General features: G+C 32.8%; 2 protein-coding genes across 2 annotated transcripts; both read right to left on the bottom strand.

Moving 5' to 3' along the window:
* Positions 1–634: 634 nt before the first annotated feature.
* On the bottom strand, positions 635–20388 carry LOC131936230 (uncharacterized). Its single transcript, XM_059293141.1, has 4 exons — positions 20368–20388; positions 2570–2634; positions 1914–1967; positions 635–994 (listed from the first exon to the last, which is right to left on the bottom strand). Exons 2-4 carry the CDS (start codon positions 2621–2623, stop codon positions 737–739), a joined length of 366 nt encoding a protein of 121 aa, XP_059149124.1. The 5' UTR covers positions 2624–2634; positions 20368–20388; the 3' UTR covers positions 635–736.
* Positions 15431–19079, bottom strand: LOC131936229 (uncharacterized). The gene is made up of 3 exons (XM_059293140.1): positions 19013–19079; positions 18427–18480; positions 15431–16330 (listed from the first exon to the last, which is right to left on the bottom strand). The coding sequence occupies exons 1-3, from the start codon at positions 19064–19066 to the stop codon at positions 16049–16051; spliced, it is 390 nt and encodes a 129-aa protein (XP_059149123.1). The 5' UTR covers positions 19067–19079; the 3' UTR covers positions 15431–16048.

Below are 20388 nucleotides of genomic sequence, written 5' to 3' on the forward strand. Positions count from 1 at the left end.
TATTGTTGGCATGTTTTTATCTATTATATATATTATATATATTTTAAAGTGTATTTTGGTGTGTTTTTTTTTTTTTGAGAAATCGGAAGTTGCGTAAATTTCCATTGCTGGACACAAGTTCATGGTTTTTTGTTCAGTGGCGCAACACATAAGTCTCATGGACATTCATCCAGTTGTCATATTATATATATGGTGCCATATGTATGTGTATATATACATGTATAGATATGTATCTCTCTCTCTCTCTCTCTCTCTCTATATATATATATATATATATATATATATATATATATATATATACATATATATAACATATATATAACATATATATATATATATATATATATATATATATATATATATATATATATATATATATATATATAATATATATATATATATATATATATATATATATATATATATATATATATGTATATATATATATATATATATATATATATATATATATATATATATATAAAACAGAAAAAGTCATATGCTTCAAACTTGAATTGTGACTTTACAGGGTAGCAGCTGGACATTTACGTGATGTCGTATGGACATGAAATCGTATGTTTTAAATTTGTGTGGGAACACATCTAATAGATTAAATATCTAACACAGATAATACTGAATTTCATATGCGTTTAATTTATTCTGTCGAATACTATTTTTAATATATTATTTTCTTAATTTTAAATTAAATCACATTTAAAACTATTATTGTGCACGTTTATCTGCCAATACAGACTGGGTTAATGCCGTTGAAGCCACAGTCGTAAACTCTCTTGCCGAAGTCGATGGTGATGGTTCCAGAGATGTCCTCCTGTCCAGCCAGCGGTTGACCCCCCACTGGGAAGTCTTGACCGAGGAAGTTGATGAAGTGCTGGTCGCCGTCTCTCTTGAAGCTGCAGCCGATGGTGATGCTCATGGTGATGGTGCAGGTGATACTCTCAAGGTCAGCACCTCTCAGTAAGTCTCTCAGTGGAGTCTGGGCATTTAACAAGTTTACACAAGGATATCACAAACATATGCATCACCGTAAAGATATGTAATACTGTATTAAAATAGGGGTCGGAGTGGTCGGGTCAGTCAAGCTCGCTGTTGCTAAACCGATTAGTCCCGGGTTCGAACTTCCGTGCCGATGGGGCTCTAAAGCTGAGGACAGCAACCCATCTAGGAGAGGAAACTCCAAAATCAAACAACTGCGTTTTTGTTTTTTGTTCTTTGTTGTACAACGTCTATCTAAGCATATCCAGAAATAAAATCCGGATGAATTCGCAGCCAATGGCGTATATGGCGCACAACATATTCACACGTAATTCTTAATTGTTTTCAATTATATCAAATTTACGTTGCAGCAGAAGAAACCTTAAATGTTTTCAGTTTAACCAAAATTTTGAAATTATTACAAACTCTTTAACTCAAATACTGTACATAGAAGATTGTTTAAATGTATATATAAACAAGATATACAATGCATTTAGAAATCTTACTGTGACAAGCATTGATATTTAAATAGCCAGAAAAATAAATAAAACAAACTGCTTTGGTAAAAGCTATGGTAGCTCATGAGAACTTTGACAAAGTTTAGCGTCCAAAGCCTTTATAAATGAAGCTTGTTTCATTTTCTTATTTTCAGTGTAATTAAAAGCTTGTTATTTTAATGGTTTTATATTTGATTTGTTTTTTAACATCCCGCATGGACGTCATAAATTAATGTCCCAAATTTACTGGGCAGGATTTCGGGTTTGATTAAATGGATTCATATGCGGTTAAAAAATGTAAAGGGAGGGGTGGGCATAATGTGATATTGTTTTGTGTTGTGCAGTGCTCTGACTGACCGTTTCCGAACTGGAAACCGGGTCGCCTAGTAACATTTAAAAATTTAAAAAAATCAAGACACTTACATAAAATGGAGGGATAAGTGGAGGAAGTGTAAACAATTGGAAAAGGTCCTTTTCCTGTGGAGTGAACACAGTAATATTGATGTTAATAAACAATATGTATCTAGGAAAATAAGCTAAAGACTTTTTTGTGGAGTGGCTAGTAATATTGATATTAAAATTCATAAACAATATGTATCTAGGAAAATAAGCTAAAGACTTTTTTGTGGAGTGGTTAGTAATATTGATATTAAAATTCATAAACAATATGTATCTAGGAAAATAAGCTAAAGACTTTTTTGTGGAGTGGTTAGTAATATTGATATTAAAATTCATAAACAATATGTATCTAGGAAATAAGATAAAGAGTTTTACAGAGCAAATTTTCATGTCAGATGACAATGAGGTCACCTGTTTCGCTGACGTAGCATTGCACATTATTATGGACAGCACTGTGCCCTGTCAGGTACCTATTAAAGCTGAGTGAACAAGCTACGGACTCAAGTCAGTCCACCAAACTCGAGTCTTTTTGGATAGTGATCGTGCACGCTACAGCTTGAGCACGCCTTTTATGCTTTTTGCTTTCGAAAAGGAACCAAAATCACTGCGTACATTTGTTTAAAAAAATAGCGCTAGTATTTTGATTCGTTTATCAGAATTAAACACAAGCTCAAACGAACCTGGGCTGCGGAACTGGAGCCAACAAAGGCAAGGGCGATAATTACTGGAAGCATCTTTAGATATTCTATATGTACAAAACAAAAAAAATGTGTGTATTTTCATATAAAAAAAATATTGTTTTTTTTATGAAATAAAAATATAGAAGTATAATCAATTTTCTTTCTAAATATTTATATTTTGTTTGTAAAGTCATCAAATATGTTCTAAAGATATGAACTATTAAATTATTTACGTGTAATCTGTTCAACACTTAAAGATTTTTTTTAACATCTAAAGGTTTTTCAAAGCCACACTACCATCGAAAATTTCAAATGTGTCAAAACAAAATACCGATCTAAGGGGATCGGTCTTTTGTTTATTTTAATACGTTCCTAACTATGTTAAAAAAAAATAACGGCTTATTGTGGCTTGTAACATGTTAAAATGTTCTTGTCTATCTGCGACAAAAAGTAGATGTTAATATTAGTGTAAACCTATCACTCACCACTGGCAATAGAATGACTGTGAAGTAACGTTTACTCTGGACTAGCCTTACTTATAGGGAAATTGTGTTTTTTTTTTTTTAATTTTAATTTTTTTTTATGTGAAAAAAAAAATTAAGATAAAGAAAACCTTTTAAACTGTATATCTTTTTTTATTGTAAATTTCTGCGATGTGGGTCTTGGAAGAATAACCAACTTTCTAAAATACAGAATAAGGCTTTTTTTTTTAAACTTGTGTTTTAGATGGGGAGTGCTTGATTTTGGTTTCGACATTGTCGTGTGGAAATATTTTAAATTTAAATACAGTCTAGCTAGTACCTGTTCTTTTACAATTAATATCAATGTTAGTTAGTTAGTTGGATGTGTTTGTTTTAGTGTGCCCCACAGGCAAGCACTTTCTCATACAAATGTCAACATGAGTTTAGATTTAGTCGATCTGGGTGGAGTGCTCAAGCTTATGACTAAATGAACGATAGGCGAGGTGATTTGGTAAAGTGTTTAGTGGATCCGGCCTAAAGTTGTTCTATTTTTAATATGGTTAAATTAAGTTTCTTTATTACCTTCTGTGATCAATTAACATTGCCAATATTGCTATGATTTAACTTACATTGACTAATCTTTCAAATTGTATATGTAAAATAACAGAATAAATGTTTGTTGATATGTATTCTTGTTGTCAAGTAAAAAATATGTTTTCGAGGGTAAATAACTTAAAGATTATGACGGAGCAATCACATATGGGGTCATCCAAAAATGACGCCACACTCATACGGAGGGGGGGGGGGGGGTTCTTAACTTTGTGACGGTGTGTGATGAGGGGGAGGGGGGTTTAGATGGTGTGACGTCACGCTTTAGCATTTTTAAAAAGCAATGTTAGAAAATGAGTTTTAGGCGTTATTTCGCGTTTTAGAAAACGGTTTAAAAAAATTGAAACAGGAATTGATAGAAGTAGTCTATGTTGACAGAGTTATGACAAGATTTTGGAATAACATCAATGTTTTAAGAAAAATTCAACAGCCATTTTTAGGGGGTTGTAGGCTGATGTGTAACGTCATTTTAGGGGTGGGTCTTGTTTTTTGTGACGACGTGTGACGCAAGGGTGGGGGAGAAAAATCGTAAAAAAAAGATAGACGTCATTTACTGATGACCCTTATGGATATCGACGATAGGGGAAAGAAAGTAAATAATCTGATTAAAAAATAACTGAGATTTTTCTTTGATATTAGATTAAAAACTACTGCAGCTTCTATTGTTGAAAATACCAAACAAATCTGACACTATAAGACATTGCAGTTGCTTATTTGAACGTGTTTACAATGACACAAACTGCCAGGTCAGCTTGACGTAATCTTTGGTTGAACTTATTTAAATTTGGACATTTCCGTTTCCGGACACAAGGTCATCGCTATCTCCTGCCATCTGTACTGCCGACATGACCTTCTTTTAACTTATTAAATATTGTCGGGTCATATTTTTCTTTAAATTTTTATTTTATTTTTTTAAACTACCCTGCGAGAACCTTACATTTGTGTTGTTGATTGCATTAATACTTCATGTCGTTTCCGCAAATTTCTTCTTCATCTTTTTATTCTTCGTTGTTAATTGCAATGTTGAAAATTATTCATGCGACACAATTACACAGTACGTGTTTTGAGCAATACAGCCCGTGGATCGTATTGCAGCCTGCTTTCTTTCTGGAATTGCTTCAATTTTTCTTAGGTAGATGGGTTGCTTTACCCAGATATCGAGCCATATCTACCATGAACTTTACTGACCCAAACACACCGACCCGTGTTCATCTCACTATCTCACTAGCAATGGTTAAACAAATTCATGTGTGCCTCATTTTATTGCAAATGAAAACTAAACAAGCCAGTATCTATATATATATAAAGCAATGTATGTGTGTCTGTGTGTCTGTCTGTTTGTTTGTCCTTTATGCATTACTACACCTCTCATCACATCGCCGTGAAACTTTGGGAAGTTGTTGAGAATATTCCTGGGGAGGTTTCTTCGAAAAAAAAAATCCAATTCGTAGGGGTGGCGCCCCGTCAGGGCGCGATTTGTTTTTTCTTTATATAAAAGTGAATTGCAGTGACACCGTTCATCCGATAGGCACGAAACTTTTGGGAGTTCATTATAAAACAACTCTAGAGAAGGGTTCAGTAAAAAAATCATTTTTAATTTCGCTATGGGGCGTTACAAACGATTACTAAATTGAACCAGGCGTGTCCTCTGGCGCACTGGTAGGGTGCGATTGCATCATATTGCATCAGTCACACTGATGTTTAAAACGCGTCAACTAAATTGTTTACGTGTTAAATAACAAATCCTGTTTATTTGTGTCACTTTAGTGCCTATGCAGTAGTGTAATCGGGGGGGGGGGGGGGCTCCTGAGTGCGGGCCTCTACGTCTCTGACACATGGGCGGTCACAGAACATATGATTGGTAACGCGTTGGTGAAATCCTAATATATTTCGTCAAACTTTCTTCTATCCCTGCGGCAACGCGCGGGGGGCGGGTACGCTAGTACTATAATAAAGATGCCATAGCTTTAGTGTAAAATGATTGAATTGTTATAAATGTTTAATAATACGACGGATCTATATTTTATACCTCGTGATTTTGCATACGAGAATATGATGTATCGTATCTGTATTACTCTAAAATGCATATATATATATAAATGTATATATATATATATATATATATATATATATATATATATATATATATATATATATATATATATATATATATATCGGTTAAAAACATTTCACCGACCACATTGTAGCCTTTATATACCATAGAATTCAGGCGTCATTTTACTTGATGCGGATCACAACATACAAAAGCATACTTTTAAAAAATATAAATTATCCTAAGATTTCTAAAAAAATTAAAGGTTGTCGTTGCAATCATATGTTTTTTATTTAAATGTTTTGATATATAATCTGACTTTTTTTCTTACAGACCTTATTATTTTCGTGTTTTAAAACCATAATTACTTAGTATAAATCCTTTATTTTTCCTAGTGATTACGTTTATTAATAAAGGGAACGGAAAAACAAAGATACATTGTTACTAATTTCTAGGGATCAATGTTGAACTACTTTATATACAAGAAAATCAATTTTAAATTAGCAAGTAAATGAATTTAAAGAAAATAAGATGATTTTGATTTGATCTGTTTATTTTCGTTAATATTTTTGTCTCTAATTATATTTGTCGATGTCAATTACCGGTTGAATTAAAAATACACTGCTTACATTTATAATGCATGCGTAGTGTTTTTCTTATATAGAAGTATACCTATTAACCTGCTTTACCGAACATTTTCAATATTAAGCACATCGAAACGTCTTTCAGTTTAAATGTTGAAGGAAATTATTTATTTTATATAACCAAAATCATATTGTTTTAGGGCATATACAATAACTAAGTTAAACAAGCTAAATGTAATTTAAATAATAAAAAAAATGTTAATCCTTTCACATTTGAAACGTTAGTCGATGTTTGTACTCATTGACTCATACAAGAAATTTTAATTGTTTGATGATGTGAATACTCTTTGATTGTTGAACCTTCACCTCTATTACTCATGACGTGTTTTAAGTCAAGTCTCTTTAATCATAATTTTTCAAGTATTTTGAGCTTTCCTGATGAGAGAGTGAAGTTCAGAAGTAACTCATTCAAAAAACCTGCAGACCGAATAGATGAATATTTTCAGAAGCATGATCATGATAAGAAAATCAAAATGCTCATGTACATTTTGTTGTTTGATTTTATTCAACACAGCTTTGGTATGTTGTCACAAAAAAATGCAAATAAACACATATACACACGCAAATACAGATAGACAAACACATACAGAAATACACACTTTCGTACGGAGGCGCATATTCATTAACACGTGTACTCACACTCAAACATAAATACAAACACTAACACTTTAAATATATTGATATTTAATATGAACATTTCTTTAATAGGTGCAGTGAATATAGATCTGTCTTTATTAGATGTCAATCGTAGGAATATCACAAAAGTATACGACAACAATACGTTTATATTTGAGTGTCACGTAGATAAAACAACAGAAACATCAAAGTTCTTTGTGTCAGCTACCTGCGATCTCCCAGGTGTTGTGGATAAAAAGAGTTTAGCTCCTGCAGCGTTTGAGTTTACAGTTAGCAGCTTCATGCACCAGGTCAAATGTGTTTGTGTCGCTGAACTTCCTGAGACTAAGACGTATGTACAGAAGGAACTACTGATTGAAGTCATACGTAAGTCAGCTAGGTAGCCTTCAGTGTGGTGTAGTTTTCGTGATCACTTTAATTGTTGAAATAATTTAAAAAGTAACAAAATAAACAGTAATTTAAAGTTTAAATTCTAAACTACTAAACTCGAATATTTGAGTAAAAGCACCAACTTTCATCTAAAACACGATACATTTTAGGTCGGTTGTATAACTACAGTGAAAATTATATTAATTTGCAATCTATGTTTGAGTGTTAACATTATATTGCTTTGTAACGGATAGTGTGGTGTGAGAGTGATCAACATAAATCCTACATACTTGAAAGGGCAACGGAAAAGTGTGTCATATTATACCTACTATTTGTATTATTTATGTTTAATAAGATATATATATATATATATATATATATATATATATATATATATATATATATATATATATAAATTATGTACATTTATATATATTTATATATATATATATATATATATATATATATATATATATATATATATATATATATATATATATATATATATATATATATATATATATATATATTTATATATTTATATATTTATATATTTATATATATATATATATTTATATATTTATATATATATTTATATATATATATATATATTTTATATATATATATATATATATATATATATATATATATATATATATATATATATATATATATTTATATTTATATATTTATATGTATATATATATATATATTTTATTTGCGTATAGATCAACCTGATTTCCCTCCACGGATATCAACATTACCAAAATTGTTGTTAAATGGATCTACAATAGTCGCTGTTGAAACAGAAGAATTAGCTCTGATATGTCGCCTAGATAGCGGGTACCCTTATGTAAGGTCAACTAGGTGGACCTGTGACAGACCCGTGTTCTTGAAAAACTCAGACAAACACGTGCACTCAACAGACGGTGATATGGTTGTCGTAGTTCTCACTGTAGCAAGAAAAATGAATCAAATGAAGTGCTTTTGTAGCGCTGACCATGTTACTAAGAGATATGAGCTTAAGAGCAACGTCACTTTCGAAGTACAGTGTAAGTGGTTTGACTATTCGATATTTCTCAACGTTGAAATTAACTATGAAAAGGGAAATTACAAATTATTTATATACTTATTTCTTAGACTGATTTCTGTGTGATTCTATGTTATATCCTTTATCAATTCAATCTTTTAAAATTATTGCCTAATATAAAATTTTCCGATGATTATATGTTTATTGAAAAAAAAATGAACACAAAAATGAAAATTCTGGTAAAACCAAGTCTGAAATATATATAAACAATAACAGCATCTTTTCAATAAATAAAAATTACTGTTTTATAAAATTTATATTAATAATAAATGACTAATTTGATTCAATATATCCCTACACAGACCCACCACGCAAAAAGCCTATATTTTTCACATTTCCTCGCCACGCATTGGTTGGATCGACGGTTGTAGCGGATGAAAATGACATCATTGAACTAATATGCAGAGTAAAAGGCGGAAACCCAACAGCCTCTGCTAGAATATCATGCGTCGACATCCCTGGAGAAAGTACACAGTCCCGTAGTCTGAAGATAAATGGCAGCGAAGCCGTGCTTAGCATATCCGTGACTAAAGATATGGACAAAATGTCTTGCATCTGTTCGGCAGACCATGTCACTGGAAGATATCATAAACACAGCAATGTAACATTCGACGTCAGGTGTAAGTTACGTCTTCGACTTTAACTTAATAACACTTGTTACATAAATATATTACATAACGATCATGCCTGTAAAAAATGTGAAAATATATGTTGATTTAAAAAAAAAAGATATTAAAGACGAAGTATTATCTAGATTATTATTATTTTAAGCAAATAAAGTTTTTTTCTGAAAGTTATAACTGTATTCCTAATTTAAAAATTACGTTAAACCTATAGCAATTGTACTTAAACGTGGGTGTAGGTTTATATAGATATATAGGTATAGGTCGTTGACTCCCATTTCAACCTGCTTTTTTTTTTTCTATTTGCTGCCATTGCCTTTGTACGACCAAGAATAAACTACAAGGCAACAGTTGATTGATTTTAAAGTGTTCTCTCCTAGAAGAGTGGCTGTCCCCATCTATCGAGCCTCATCTACCTGGGGTTTGAACTCGACACTTTTTTGTTTACCAAACATAAGATTTACCAACTTGCCACGTCGACCCCTACCAAATAAACAATAATTAAATTCAAACATGATAGTTCTTTGTTAGCCTCGCGAGTTCTGATATGAGACGGATACATTTTTAAAATTATCTTTCTATTATAAGCAGTGGCCTAGCGAGGTCTGGTGTCACCCGGAGCGGCACTTAATGGTGTCACCCCCCCCCCCCCCCAGAGGCGTAGCGACCCTTCCCGGGGACAAACATTCAAATTTTCGATTTGCACCGCACGCCCCCCCCCCCCCTCAAAATTTCGATTTGCACCCCCCCTCAAGTTTTTGATTTGCACCCCCCCCCCTCTCAAACTTTCGATTTCCAGCCCCCCCCCCTCAAGTTATTCTCTATATATTTTGCTATGTTTTGCCTTGGTGTCATCCCCGTAAATGGTGTCACCCGGTGCGGTCCGCACCCCCCGCCCCAACCCCCCCCCCCCCTCGCTACGCCTCTGATTATAAGTTAACTAAAGACCAGTTCATAATTCTCTATACAGACGCACCTAGCAAGCCACCGGTGATATTAATAGCGCCTGAAACTGCGGTGGTCGATACACAGATCTATGTTGAAGTGGGGCACACTATAGAACTGACGTGTACAGTTAAAGGCGGGAAACCAAAAGTCTCCTCCACAAGTCTAGCGTGTGACAGAGATGTGATGGACATCAATGGAACTTGGCAGAGAAATCACTCCGCCAGTGGCGACACGGTGCGCATTAATCTTACAGTAACAGTGAGGTTTGGTCACGTGATGTGTTACTGCACGGCTGATCACGTGACGGGGCAGTACTTCTTACACAGTAACTTGACCTTTCTAATAGGAGGTAGGCACTTGTAAATATTTAAGCTTTTACTGTTTAAAAGAATTGAGTTTACTTTGATTTAGTTTAGCTACTTCAAGCTCTACTATAGGGCTGGTAAGTAGGTCACTAACCTCTTCTACGGCTCAATAAAACCTGCATGAGCCTTAGAACTGGTTGGTGACCTACTTACCAGCCCTATAGCGGTCTCTATCTCCCATCTCATGTCAGCGATTCATAGGTGGATTAACAAAAATCCTTGTAGAAACGTATTTAAAAAGCTTCCAGGAGATATTTTGAACAAGCTTCGACACCATCTTACAATTTGATTTACAGAACCGTAAAACCGTAAAACTTTTTACTTTTTACAAAACAACGCTAATCTCACTAATGTATTGATAAAAAGGAAAAGGTCAATACACTAGCGTGTACACAATTGTTTTGCCGATAGATTGATGTATAGCTTATGGGTGCCTCGCGGGGAATAAAAGACGTAGACACTCTCGATGATAGCCGCTGTCAGTGTCGTAGAATAATATTTCACTGGGGAAGGGTTACCATATTTCACATCGTAATAAAAAAGGATTACTATATAGACATCTACATACAACTATGTGAATGTACGAAACATTCAGAGTAGACAGCTAATACGTTTAACTACCGAATTAAAAAATTTATATAAAAAAAGTATTTGAAAAATATTTTGAAAATGTCACTTTTATCGAAAACATAGGTATCTTCTATTCTTAAAAATGGCTAGTAATATCAGTGAATTAGCTTACATAATACAAATACATATTGATTCATAACCTGGAGAGAATCAAATGATTCAAAGAAAATTAAAACCGTTCAATTAAAAACGTGATTCAATAGAAATGTTATGTATCTTTTTAATTTAATTTTGATTCCTTTATTTGTATTTAAGTTGCATGATTTTTAATATGAAAAAAAAATACTTTTAATTATCTAGGTATGCACAGATTATCCTACACAATGAAGGCCATTTATTCATTTGTTTTGCTCGTCATACTTGTCTTTATCATTGGGGCTCCTGTTGTTCTTTTCAAAAGTAAGTTTACAAAAAAAAAAGTTTTCGTTTAAAAAATACACCCTACTATTATTTTAGATTTAAGCAATATTTTAAAAAGAAACACTAGTTATTTTGTTTTTTAAATCAAGAAAACATAAATTGTTGAACGTAAGCCATGATGATGAGAATAAATGCACCCTAATCCCAAATCAGTTGTCTTTTTCGTATTCTCATGGTAAGTTTTCTTCTATAGATACAAGAGAATATATTGAAGAAAATACGCCTATGTCTAAAGCACCCACAATTAACGTTTTCCCTAACGAGGAGACTACACACCCAGACAGTACAGAGTTGAAGCAGATAGATGAAAGTGCTTATAGTTATGTTGAAGAGACTGTGGAGAAGCGAACTACACACATGATAGAGACGACACAACCGCCACAAATGGAACATCTAGTTCATACGTACAGTAATATTGATCCACCGACCTCTGAGGAGCTGGCTTCACAGATTGAAATGTACGCAACAATCCAGGATGTAAATTGTACTCTGGCTAAAACAGATCAAACCTCTTTAAAGAAACATAAAGAAATTGTTGAAATCTCACTAAACGAACCTGAACATGAAATCTCGTATCTGAAGCTCAATAACACGTTGGATACTGCTAATTTATATCAGTCATCTTTAACAGAACAAACACAAATTTTGCAAACTCAACCAACGATTTTACCACCGCACTCACCTAATTAGACTGAACAAGAATCTTCAAACACGTGTGTATTGTATGATACCATAGGCACTGGGTCTGACAAATGTATCTGACAACAGAAATTTAAGCAACAGAACAAAGTCCATCTGGAATATCTAACGAAATATGAAGATTACTAATCATAGTTAGTTACACGAACTTATGCTGTTTGTGTTTAAAAATTTATAAAGATTGATCAGGTAAGTTTTTCATAATGCTTAAATCACGTATTTCGGAATAGTTTGTTCATACAATGTTTAAAAATTGGCCGCATTCTATGTATTTTGTTTTATTGGTAAGGTGTTCATATGATGCCGAAAACACTTTTAAAAACGTATTTTGAAAATGCTTTTTGATATTGAATATTATGTTTGCTAATGTGTTATGTTTATAAATATTTAGTTTACCAAATATTAGCTTAAAAGAAATATTGTAAGTAAATGTTTAGCTGTTACATTAAAAAGCTGTGTAGCCATTATTTCACTTTCTAACATGTACCTTTGGAACACTTCGTTATTTTTTATTAATTTAACAAACCTAGTCGTGTTTACAATGTTCCATGACACACAACTTAACAACGATTAACCTAATTCATGTAACCGGTGTTCTTAATGTTTATGGTAAGAAAACATAATTGTGTCCCTTCAATCGCTGATTACTTATTGAGCCTTATCTCTCGGTTCACATTAGACAATCTGTTGATTGACAGCCTTTTCCGTTGACCTGCATAGCTCGAGTCATTTGTTTGGTTCACAATTTTAGTAAACTAATGCTTGGTCAATTACTACAAATACTGAAAAGTCAACTTTGAGCACTCAATAAAACAACTAATGCCCATTACAACACCTAAACTAATTTTTTTTTTTTAAATATATGTTTTTTTCTGAGGCACAAAAAAAAAATAGAAAAAAGAAGTAAACTATTCTTGATGTTAAATAAGATAAAAGTTTTTGTCAACCTTTTATTTAGTTCCAAGATTTGTAGAATCTACCGAGACGTTTAAAAAGAATGCTTATCACACATATTTACTTTTCTCTATTTATTTATGTATTTGAGAGTCTCGGATTAGAAATGTTTTTTAAATAAGATATACATTGAAGTTATTTTTTTTTAAATGACTTGTATTAATTAAATATACCGATTTTAAACTAAAATATAAAAGAATTCAACGACCATTTTCAATAATACAAAACATTCACATAGGAAAAATATAAGGGAAGTTATTCATATGAAGTTTAAAGTTTGTTTTTCAACATTATTTCCCCTGTAACGTTTTAGTAACGAAATGTCTCACTAAAAAAAAAAAAACAGTGAAGGAATGAGTAGAGACTGAAAGTATCTCAGAGACTAGATTATACTTTTTAATTGCCTTATATTTACACTAATATATGCATTAAATTTAAATGTAAAAATTTAGTTGTGTAATTTTGTCCTGTTAAATCAGAAAAAATTGTCAGTCAATTTTTTACTTTCTAGTATACGGAGCAGGCCTATAGAGGAAGTTGTGTAATCGTACTAAAAAAAAGTAATTTTACTAAGTCTTGACGTGTTACACCTCCCTGGGTAAAAAACACATAGTTTTGCAAACGTGTCTGTATGTCCGAGTATGTGAGTGTGTGTGTATATACCGTTAAAGCTAGGTGGATGAAATTTCAAATATAAGTATTATATATAATTTGTAGTTCAGTTTCAAGTTTTCAGCTATTTCCGATAACCAGAAGCGGAACTTTTTCTTCTTTCAATTTTTCTAAAGCCTATTAGATGAGTACTGTTTCAGATGGATAAACGAATTTAACAAATAAGTAAATGATTTAATTTTCTGTTTTGTGTCGTATTTTGAGTACGTTCCGTTGATTGGAAGTAGTAATTTACGCTATTTTCGATTTATCGAAAAACGCATGAGAATTTATAAAGTACTAATAATATTCCGCACTATTACACACATCCTGTTTGGCATTTACTTGGTGCACAATTTTTTTTCTACGAGAATCTATTCTATTTTTAAAAGTTTAAGAAATTAAATAAACCGGGAGTGATCTCCCCTAAATTTCTCTAATATTCATATATAACACTACGGGGATGGTAACTCGGGATATAGACAATATTTTAATTCATTTTTTAATTACTCATACTTTTAAAAATTGTAAAGTAACATATTTTTGTGTTAATAGATTGTGATGTTAGATGATAGTTTCAGAAATGTATTAAAAAAAACTAACACATTTTTTGTAGCTGAATTAAAACAATAGATTCTGCAAAATGTGAGATTGTTAAAACATTTCAACTGCTAAATTACTTATATGATTTTAAATATTTCTCAAAAAACATTGCTATAGTTAAAAAAATGGTTTACATTATGATAGCCTTTCTGCATACGTGACTACAGTACTTGCAGAATTGATATAAGTGCTTTTTTATTAACAAATGCAGTGTCAAAGTTAGGCTCTAATGACTAACCTATCTTTCATGAAAAGTACTACAATCGATTACCTATGAGAAATCATTTATTCGCCATTAAATGCACCTCAGTTCAGACAAAATAAACCGGGAGTGATCTCCCCTAAACGTTTTTGAATATTCATATATAACAATGCGGGGGATGGCAACTCGGGATATAGACACGAATTTTAATCCATTTTTAATTACGTAATTAAACTTTTAAAAATAGAATAGAATATCGTAGAAAAATTAATGTGCGCATCAAGTAAACGCCAAACAATATGTCTATATTAGTTCGCAATATTATTAGTACTTAATAAATTTTCATGCGTTTTTTTAGCAATCAGAAATATCGTAAATTACTCTTTCCGGTCAACGGAAAGAACTCAAAATTCGACAGAAGACAGAGAATTAGATCTTTTACTTACATGTGAAATCTTATTTATCTATCTGAAACAGTACTCAAGTTATAGGCTTTTGAGAAATTAAAAGTAGAAAAAGTTCCACTTCCGTTAACGGGAATCGCTGAAAAGTTGATACAGAACTACAAATTTAATATAATACTTATGTATAAAATTTCATCAACCTAGCTGAAACGGTACTCAAGTTATCGTGTTCACAGACACACATACACACACATACACGCATACACACACAGACATACGTACAAGATTCTAAAACTAGGTTTTTCCGACTCGGGGAGCTGTAAAACGTCGAGATTTGCAAAAATCTCTTTTTTTACGATTACAATACTTTCTCTATACTTCGTATACGAGAATTTCAACAGATCTAGTCTATGTTTACAATTAGGGAAATTCATGTCAGTCCTAATTTGCAGAAAGTTTAATCATTACAAAAGCAGATAAAGATAAGAACTAACATATCCTATTTTTCATTATGTTTTATTACCCTGCTGTAACATAAAACGGGAAAAAAATCATCAACTTCCTTATAAGTAAACCAAGTTTGCTGTGAACTTTAACTTATTGTAATATCATTGCCAGTGGTAAGTAATGACTTAATTGGCAGGTTGAACAAAAAGGACTACTGGAAACATAATTGCCGTTACTTCTCTTATATGTCTAGTCATTTCTCACATTCAGACCCATTTTTCAATGATTCTACAATTCTACAGATAAAGTATAGGACGTTATGAGAATGATGATGACACGAATCTGGGTTCTTGGTTCTTATAACACCTCTTTTTTCCTGTTCCTTGGTGTATTTGAAATAATATCGTACCCAACGGATTAAAAGTAACTAAATCTTGACTATTGTTTCTTTAAAAATAAAATATGTGTGATCAAAAGTGAATAGAAAGTAATAAAATATTAAGACATTAAAATCTTATATGGAAGTATTTTAAATTTTGATAGGAACACATCTAATAGATTAAATATCCCACTTAGACAATTTCAAATGTGTTTTATTTAATCTGTTGAATACTACTTTAAACATATTATTTAATATTTTTTTTAATCACATAAAAAAATTATTTTGCATTTTATCTGCGAATACATATTGGGTTGAGGGTAGGATTTAAGCCAGTGAAGCCACAGTCGAAGATGCCCCTGCCAAAGTCGATGGTGATGGTTCCAGAGATGTCCTCTTGGTCAGATCCCTTGGACGCTGCTAGCGGGTAGCCCAGTGGGAAGTCTTGACCGAGGAAGTTGATGAAGTGCTGGTCGCCGTCTCTCTTCAACGTGCAGGTGAAGGGTTGGTCGATGCTGCCGTAGCAGCTGAAACTCTGGGTGTCGACATCTCTCAGCAAGTCCCGCAGTGGAGTCTGGGGAGTGGCTCACGTTTCAACAATAATTTTTATCACAAACAGGCATCACCATATAGATATAATAAATTATATTGAAACTAGCGTGTCCGTCCCCGCGCGTTGCCGCGGGGATAGAAGAAAGCAAGACGTAATTTGTTTTTAAAAAGAGGGTTTCATCATTGCGTTACTAATATTATATTCTTAGACGCGTGACCTTGTTTTCTAAAACTGACTTATTTAAATGTAAACAATGCCTACGCTTGGATCATATTTATCGGGGCATGGGTTTACCTACACTACTGCATGAAAGCCTTGAGTAGATGTTAATCACTAACCGTAATAGTGAGGTAGAATAGACTTTAGAAAACGCACTGGGAGAAAGGGAGAGCTACGAAGCTCCCGATTACACTACTGCAGGGGCGCCGCATAATGCCCTGGTTCCTTAAAACTAACGTAAGCGCCATGATGCTCAGAGGATAACATAGGGCGCCAAAGAGCATCCTGTCAGAGCGCCAGCGAACGCGCCTGATTTGGTGAGTGACTATAACGCCCCATCTTATCCATTGTCTATTGCACTGTTTAAAACGAGCTTAAGCGCCATAGGGCTCACGGGACAGACCAGGGGATCAAATCGAAACCAACAGGGGCACCAGTGGACGTGCCTGATTCTATATAGTTATTGTTCCTCATTGTGTCTTTAGTGTATAATTTTTTTAACGAACGCAGGCGCCATAGTACTAGGGGCCGGCGGTTGCGCTTGTTGCAGTTTTACCGCTGAATATAGAAGTTTCCCTTACCCGCTATGCAGGATGCCTAATTAAGTGATGCCAAGTGCCAACATAGCCGCTCTAGAATTCTAAGCGCCAAAACCTGTATTGACAAAATCTCGCACCCTATATGGTGCCGCCCATAAAAAGTTGTATTTTTTTTCGCAGAAATCTTCTTGGTAGTATTCACATTTATTCACCCAAAATTTATGACACTCGAATGAACGGTGCCGAACCGCATCCTGTTTTTAGTATACCGTATGTAGAGAAAAATCGGACCCTCAAAGGGCGCCGTCATTGCGAAATTAAAAAAAAAGAAAAAAAGATATAATGAAGAATCGAATCATACATTGCTCTCTCTCTCTCTCTCTCTCTCTCTCTCTCTCTCTCTCTCTGTCTATGCAAATATAGATAGATAAGGGTCGGAGTTGCCGGGTTAGTAATAGCTGCCAAATCAGATTAGTCCCGAGTTTGAACTCAAGGACAGATAAGGCTCGATAGATGGAAGAGTAACCCATCTATGAGAGGACAATCTAAAAATCAAATTATTGCGTTCTTGTTTTTTAATCTCTAAAATAACGTACAACGGCTTACTAAGCAAATCCAGAAACAAAATCCGGATGAATATGGAGTCCATGGCATAATATATTGACACGTAATACTTAATTGTGTTGGGGTAAATCACAATTACTTTAAGAACGAAGCAGAAGGAAAAGAAGCAGTAAAATAATAATACATTTCACCCACAATTTTAAAAATATTACAAACTCTTTAACTCAAATATAGCACATAAATTATTGTTTAAATGTATATATATAAACATAATATAAATTGCATTTAGGAAGCCTTCTTTGTTAAGCATTTTGACATTACTTTGTATATTTTATACTAGATATGATAACAATTTGTAATGTTTTTTCATATGTAATAATATATCAATATGAGAATTTTTAATATTAGAAAAATTATATGAAAACCTGTATAATAGCAAGCTTTTAAATACACTGGAAAAATAAAACATACTTCCTTAATAAAATCTATGGTAGCTCATGAGAACTCTTACATAGTTTAGCGGACAAAGCCCCTACGAATAAAATTAGTTTTATTTTATTTTTTTCCAATTAATTGAAAGCTTGTAATTATAATGGTTTTATCATGGTTTTTTTTTAATTTCCCGCATGGACGTCATAAATAAATGTCTCAAAGTGACTGGGTGGGAGGTTGGGTCTGGTATGGTGGGCATAATTTGATACTGGTTTGTGATGTGTATTGCAACCGACAGACCGTTTTCGAACTGGAAACGAGGTTGCCTAGTGTTATTTAAAAATAAAAGATCAAAACACTTACATAAAATGGAGGGACCGGTGGAGGAAGTGTATACATTTGGAAAAGGTGCTTTTCCTATGGAGTGGACAGTATTAAAAAAAATAAACAATAAAAATAGATAAACATTATGCATTTAAGAAATAATCTAAAGACTGTTAAAAATAACCATCTGATGGTAGATGGTCCGATGACGTAGAGTTCACCTGTATCTGTGATGTATCATTGTATCATATTATGGTCAGTAGTATTGAAGGCAATTTTGGATATTCTATATTCAATTATATATGAACAATAAAAATAATTTCATGTTTTTGTGTCCAATAAAAAACGCTTAATTAAGCAAAAAAAAGAAAACTAAAATATGTTTTAAATATCAAGCGCTAAGTCAGGTACCCATTATAACTGAGTGGACTCGTGAATGACCCACGGACTTAAGTTAGACAACCAATCTCAAGCTTTCTGTGTTAGTGATCGTGCACTACTGTACGACCACGTTTTTTATACCGTTTACTTTAGAATCGGAACCAAAATGATTGCTTTTATTTGTTTTAAAATAGCGCTAGTATTTTGACTCGTTTATCAGAATTAATCACAAACGTAAACAAACCTGGGCTGCGGAGCTGGAGCCAACAAAGGCAAGGGCGATTATTATTAAAAGCATCTTTGGATATTCTATATCTGCAAAATAAAAATAAAATAAAAATAAAATCAATTTCCTTTTTAAATATTTAGATTGTGTTTGTAAATTCATCAATACAGTTCTAAATATATGAACTATTAGTTTATTTTCGTCTAATATATTCACCATTTAAGATTTTTTTTTAAACCTAAAGGTTTTTCAAACCCTTACTAGCATAAAAAAATTTCAAATCTCTCAAAACAAAACACCCATCTAAGGTGATGGGTGCTTTATTTATTTTGTTTGTTAAAGAGATACAACCTCAACCCCCCCCCCCCCCCAACACACACACTTCCCCCCCCCCCCCTACTCAACCAGACTGGCGGATATTTCAAGGTAGCGTGCCCTCATTGCCAAGGGTCAATTTTATGTCATGGTAAGTTTTGGTATGATAGATCAGTATGTGTATTACAGAGACACTTATCCCACGGTCGTTTCTATTTCTGTCCATGGGTGGCTACAGTGTGAACTTTTGACTCCGCAGCACACTAAACTAAGTAGTGAAGAGAAACCTAGTTTGCACACCTTATTTTAATCTAGTTCTTATGCCATTTTATTTTCTCCCTTTTGATTATTATATATGCAATTGATGTTCATTGTTCATGTCTTTGATGCTGTGTAAAATCTATCAAATATATTATTATTACTGATTTAAATGTTTAAAACTATTGAATTAATAAAAAAAATAATAATAAAAAAAAAGTTTGAGGACTGTATAGATATAGATGTTTGAAAGGGAAGAATGTTTGCTTTGATGTGTCTCATTGTAATAACATAACTTTTCCGATTGCTTAAAATTTGTATAATTTTAATTCTCGGTAATCCCAATTTTTTTTTCAGCTCTACTTAAAAACCCAAATTCCCCCTCAGCCCACCACGCACGCCGAGAAAAAAAAATCCCTTGAATCACCATTTAATAACACATTTGCATTTTCAGTTTCAGGTTGGTTTTTAATTTTAATTTTAATTTATATTTAGACGTTATGTATTAGATCTATGTATAAGTAAACCATCTTAAATGAATGAAAGTAGGCTACAAGTAAGAAAGAAATATTACTATTGTAAATCTGTATTAGTCCTCACAAGCCGATGATGAAAACTTTAATACTAAAACGAACACACAACTGACGCTATAAATTACGTGTCTGAGGCGAAAAAAAAAGTATGTTACATAATTGTGTTAAAATAAATAACGGCTAATTGTGGTTTGTAAAATGTTATAATTTTCTTGTCTATCTGCCACAAAAAGTAGATGTTAATATTAGAGTAAAACTATCACTCACCACTGGCAATAGAATGACTGT

This window comes from Physella acuta, unplaced genomic scaffold (genome assembly GCF_028476545.2).
Source record: "Physella acuta isolate Inbredline_101_S28 unplaced genomic scaffold, ASM2847654v3 ptg000171l, whole genome shotgun sequence".
Taxonomy (NCBI): domain Eukaryota; kingdom Metazoa; phylum Mollusca; class Gastropoda; family Physidae; genus Physella; species Physella acuta.

Excerpts from the sequence above, each read along its gene's own strand:
- LOC131936230 (XM_059293141.1), bottom strand. The coding sequence starts at position 2,623 with ATGCTTCCAGTAATTATCGCCCTTGCCTTTGTTGGCTCCAGTTCCGCA. Across the intron at positions 1,968-2,569 it reads GCTCCAGTTCCGCAGCCCAG|GAAAAGGACCTTTTCCAATT; the intron begins GTTCGTTTGAGC and ends TTCACTCCACAG. Across the intron at positions 995-1,913 it reads CACTTATCCCTCCATTTTAT|ACTCCACTGAGAGACTTACT; the intron begins GTAAGTGTCTTG and ends TTAAATGCCCAG.
- LOC131936229 (XM_059293140.1), bottom strand. The coding sequence starts at position 19,066 with ATGCTTTTAATAATAATCGCCCTTGCCTTTGTTGGCTCCAGCTCCGCA. Across the intron at positions 18,481-19,012 it reads GCTCCAGCTCCGCAGCCCAG|GAAAAGCACCTTTTCCAAAT; the intron begins GTTTGTTTACGT and ends TCCACTCCATAG. Across the intron at positions 16,331-18,426 it reads CACCGGTCCCTCCATTTTAT|ACTCCACTGCGGGACTTGCT; the intron begins GTAAGTGTTTTG and ends GCCACTCCCCAG.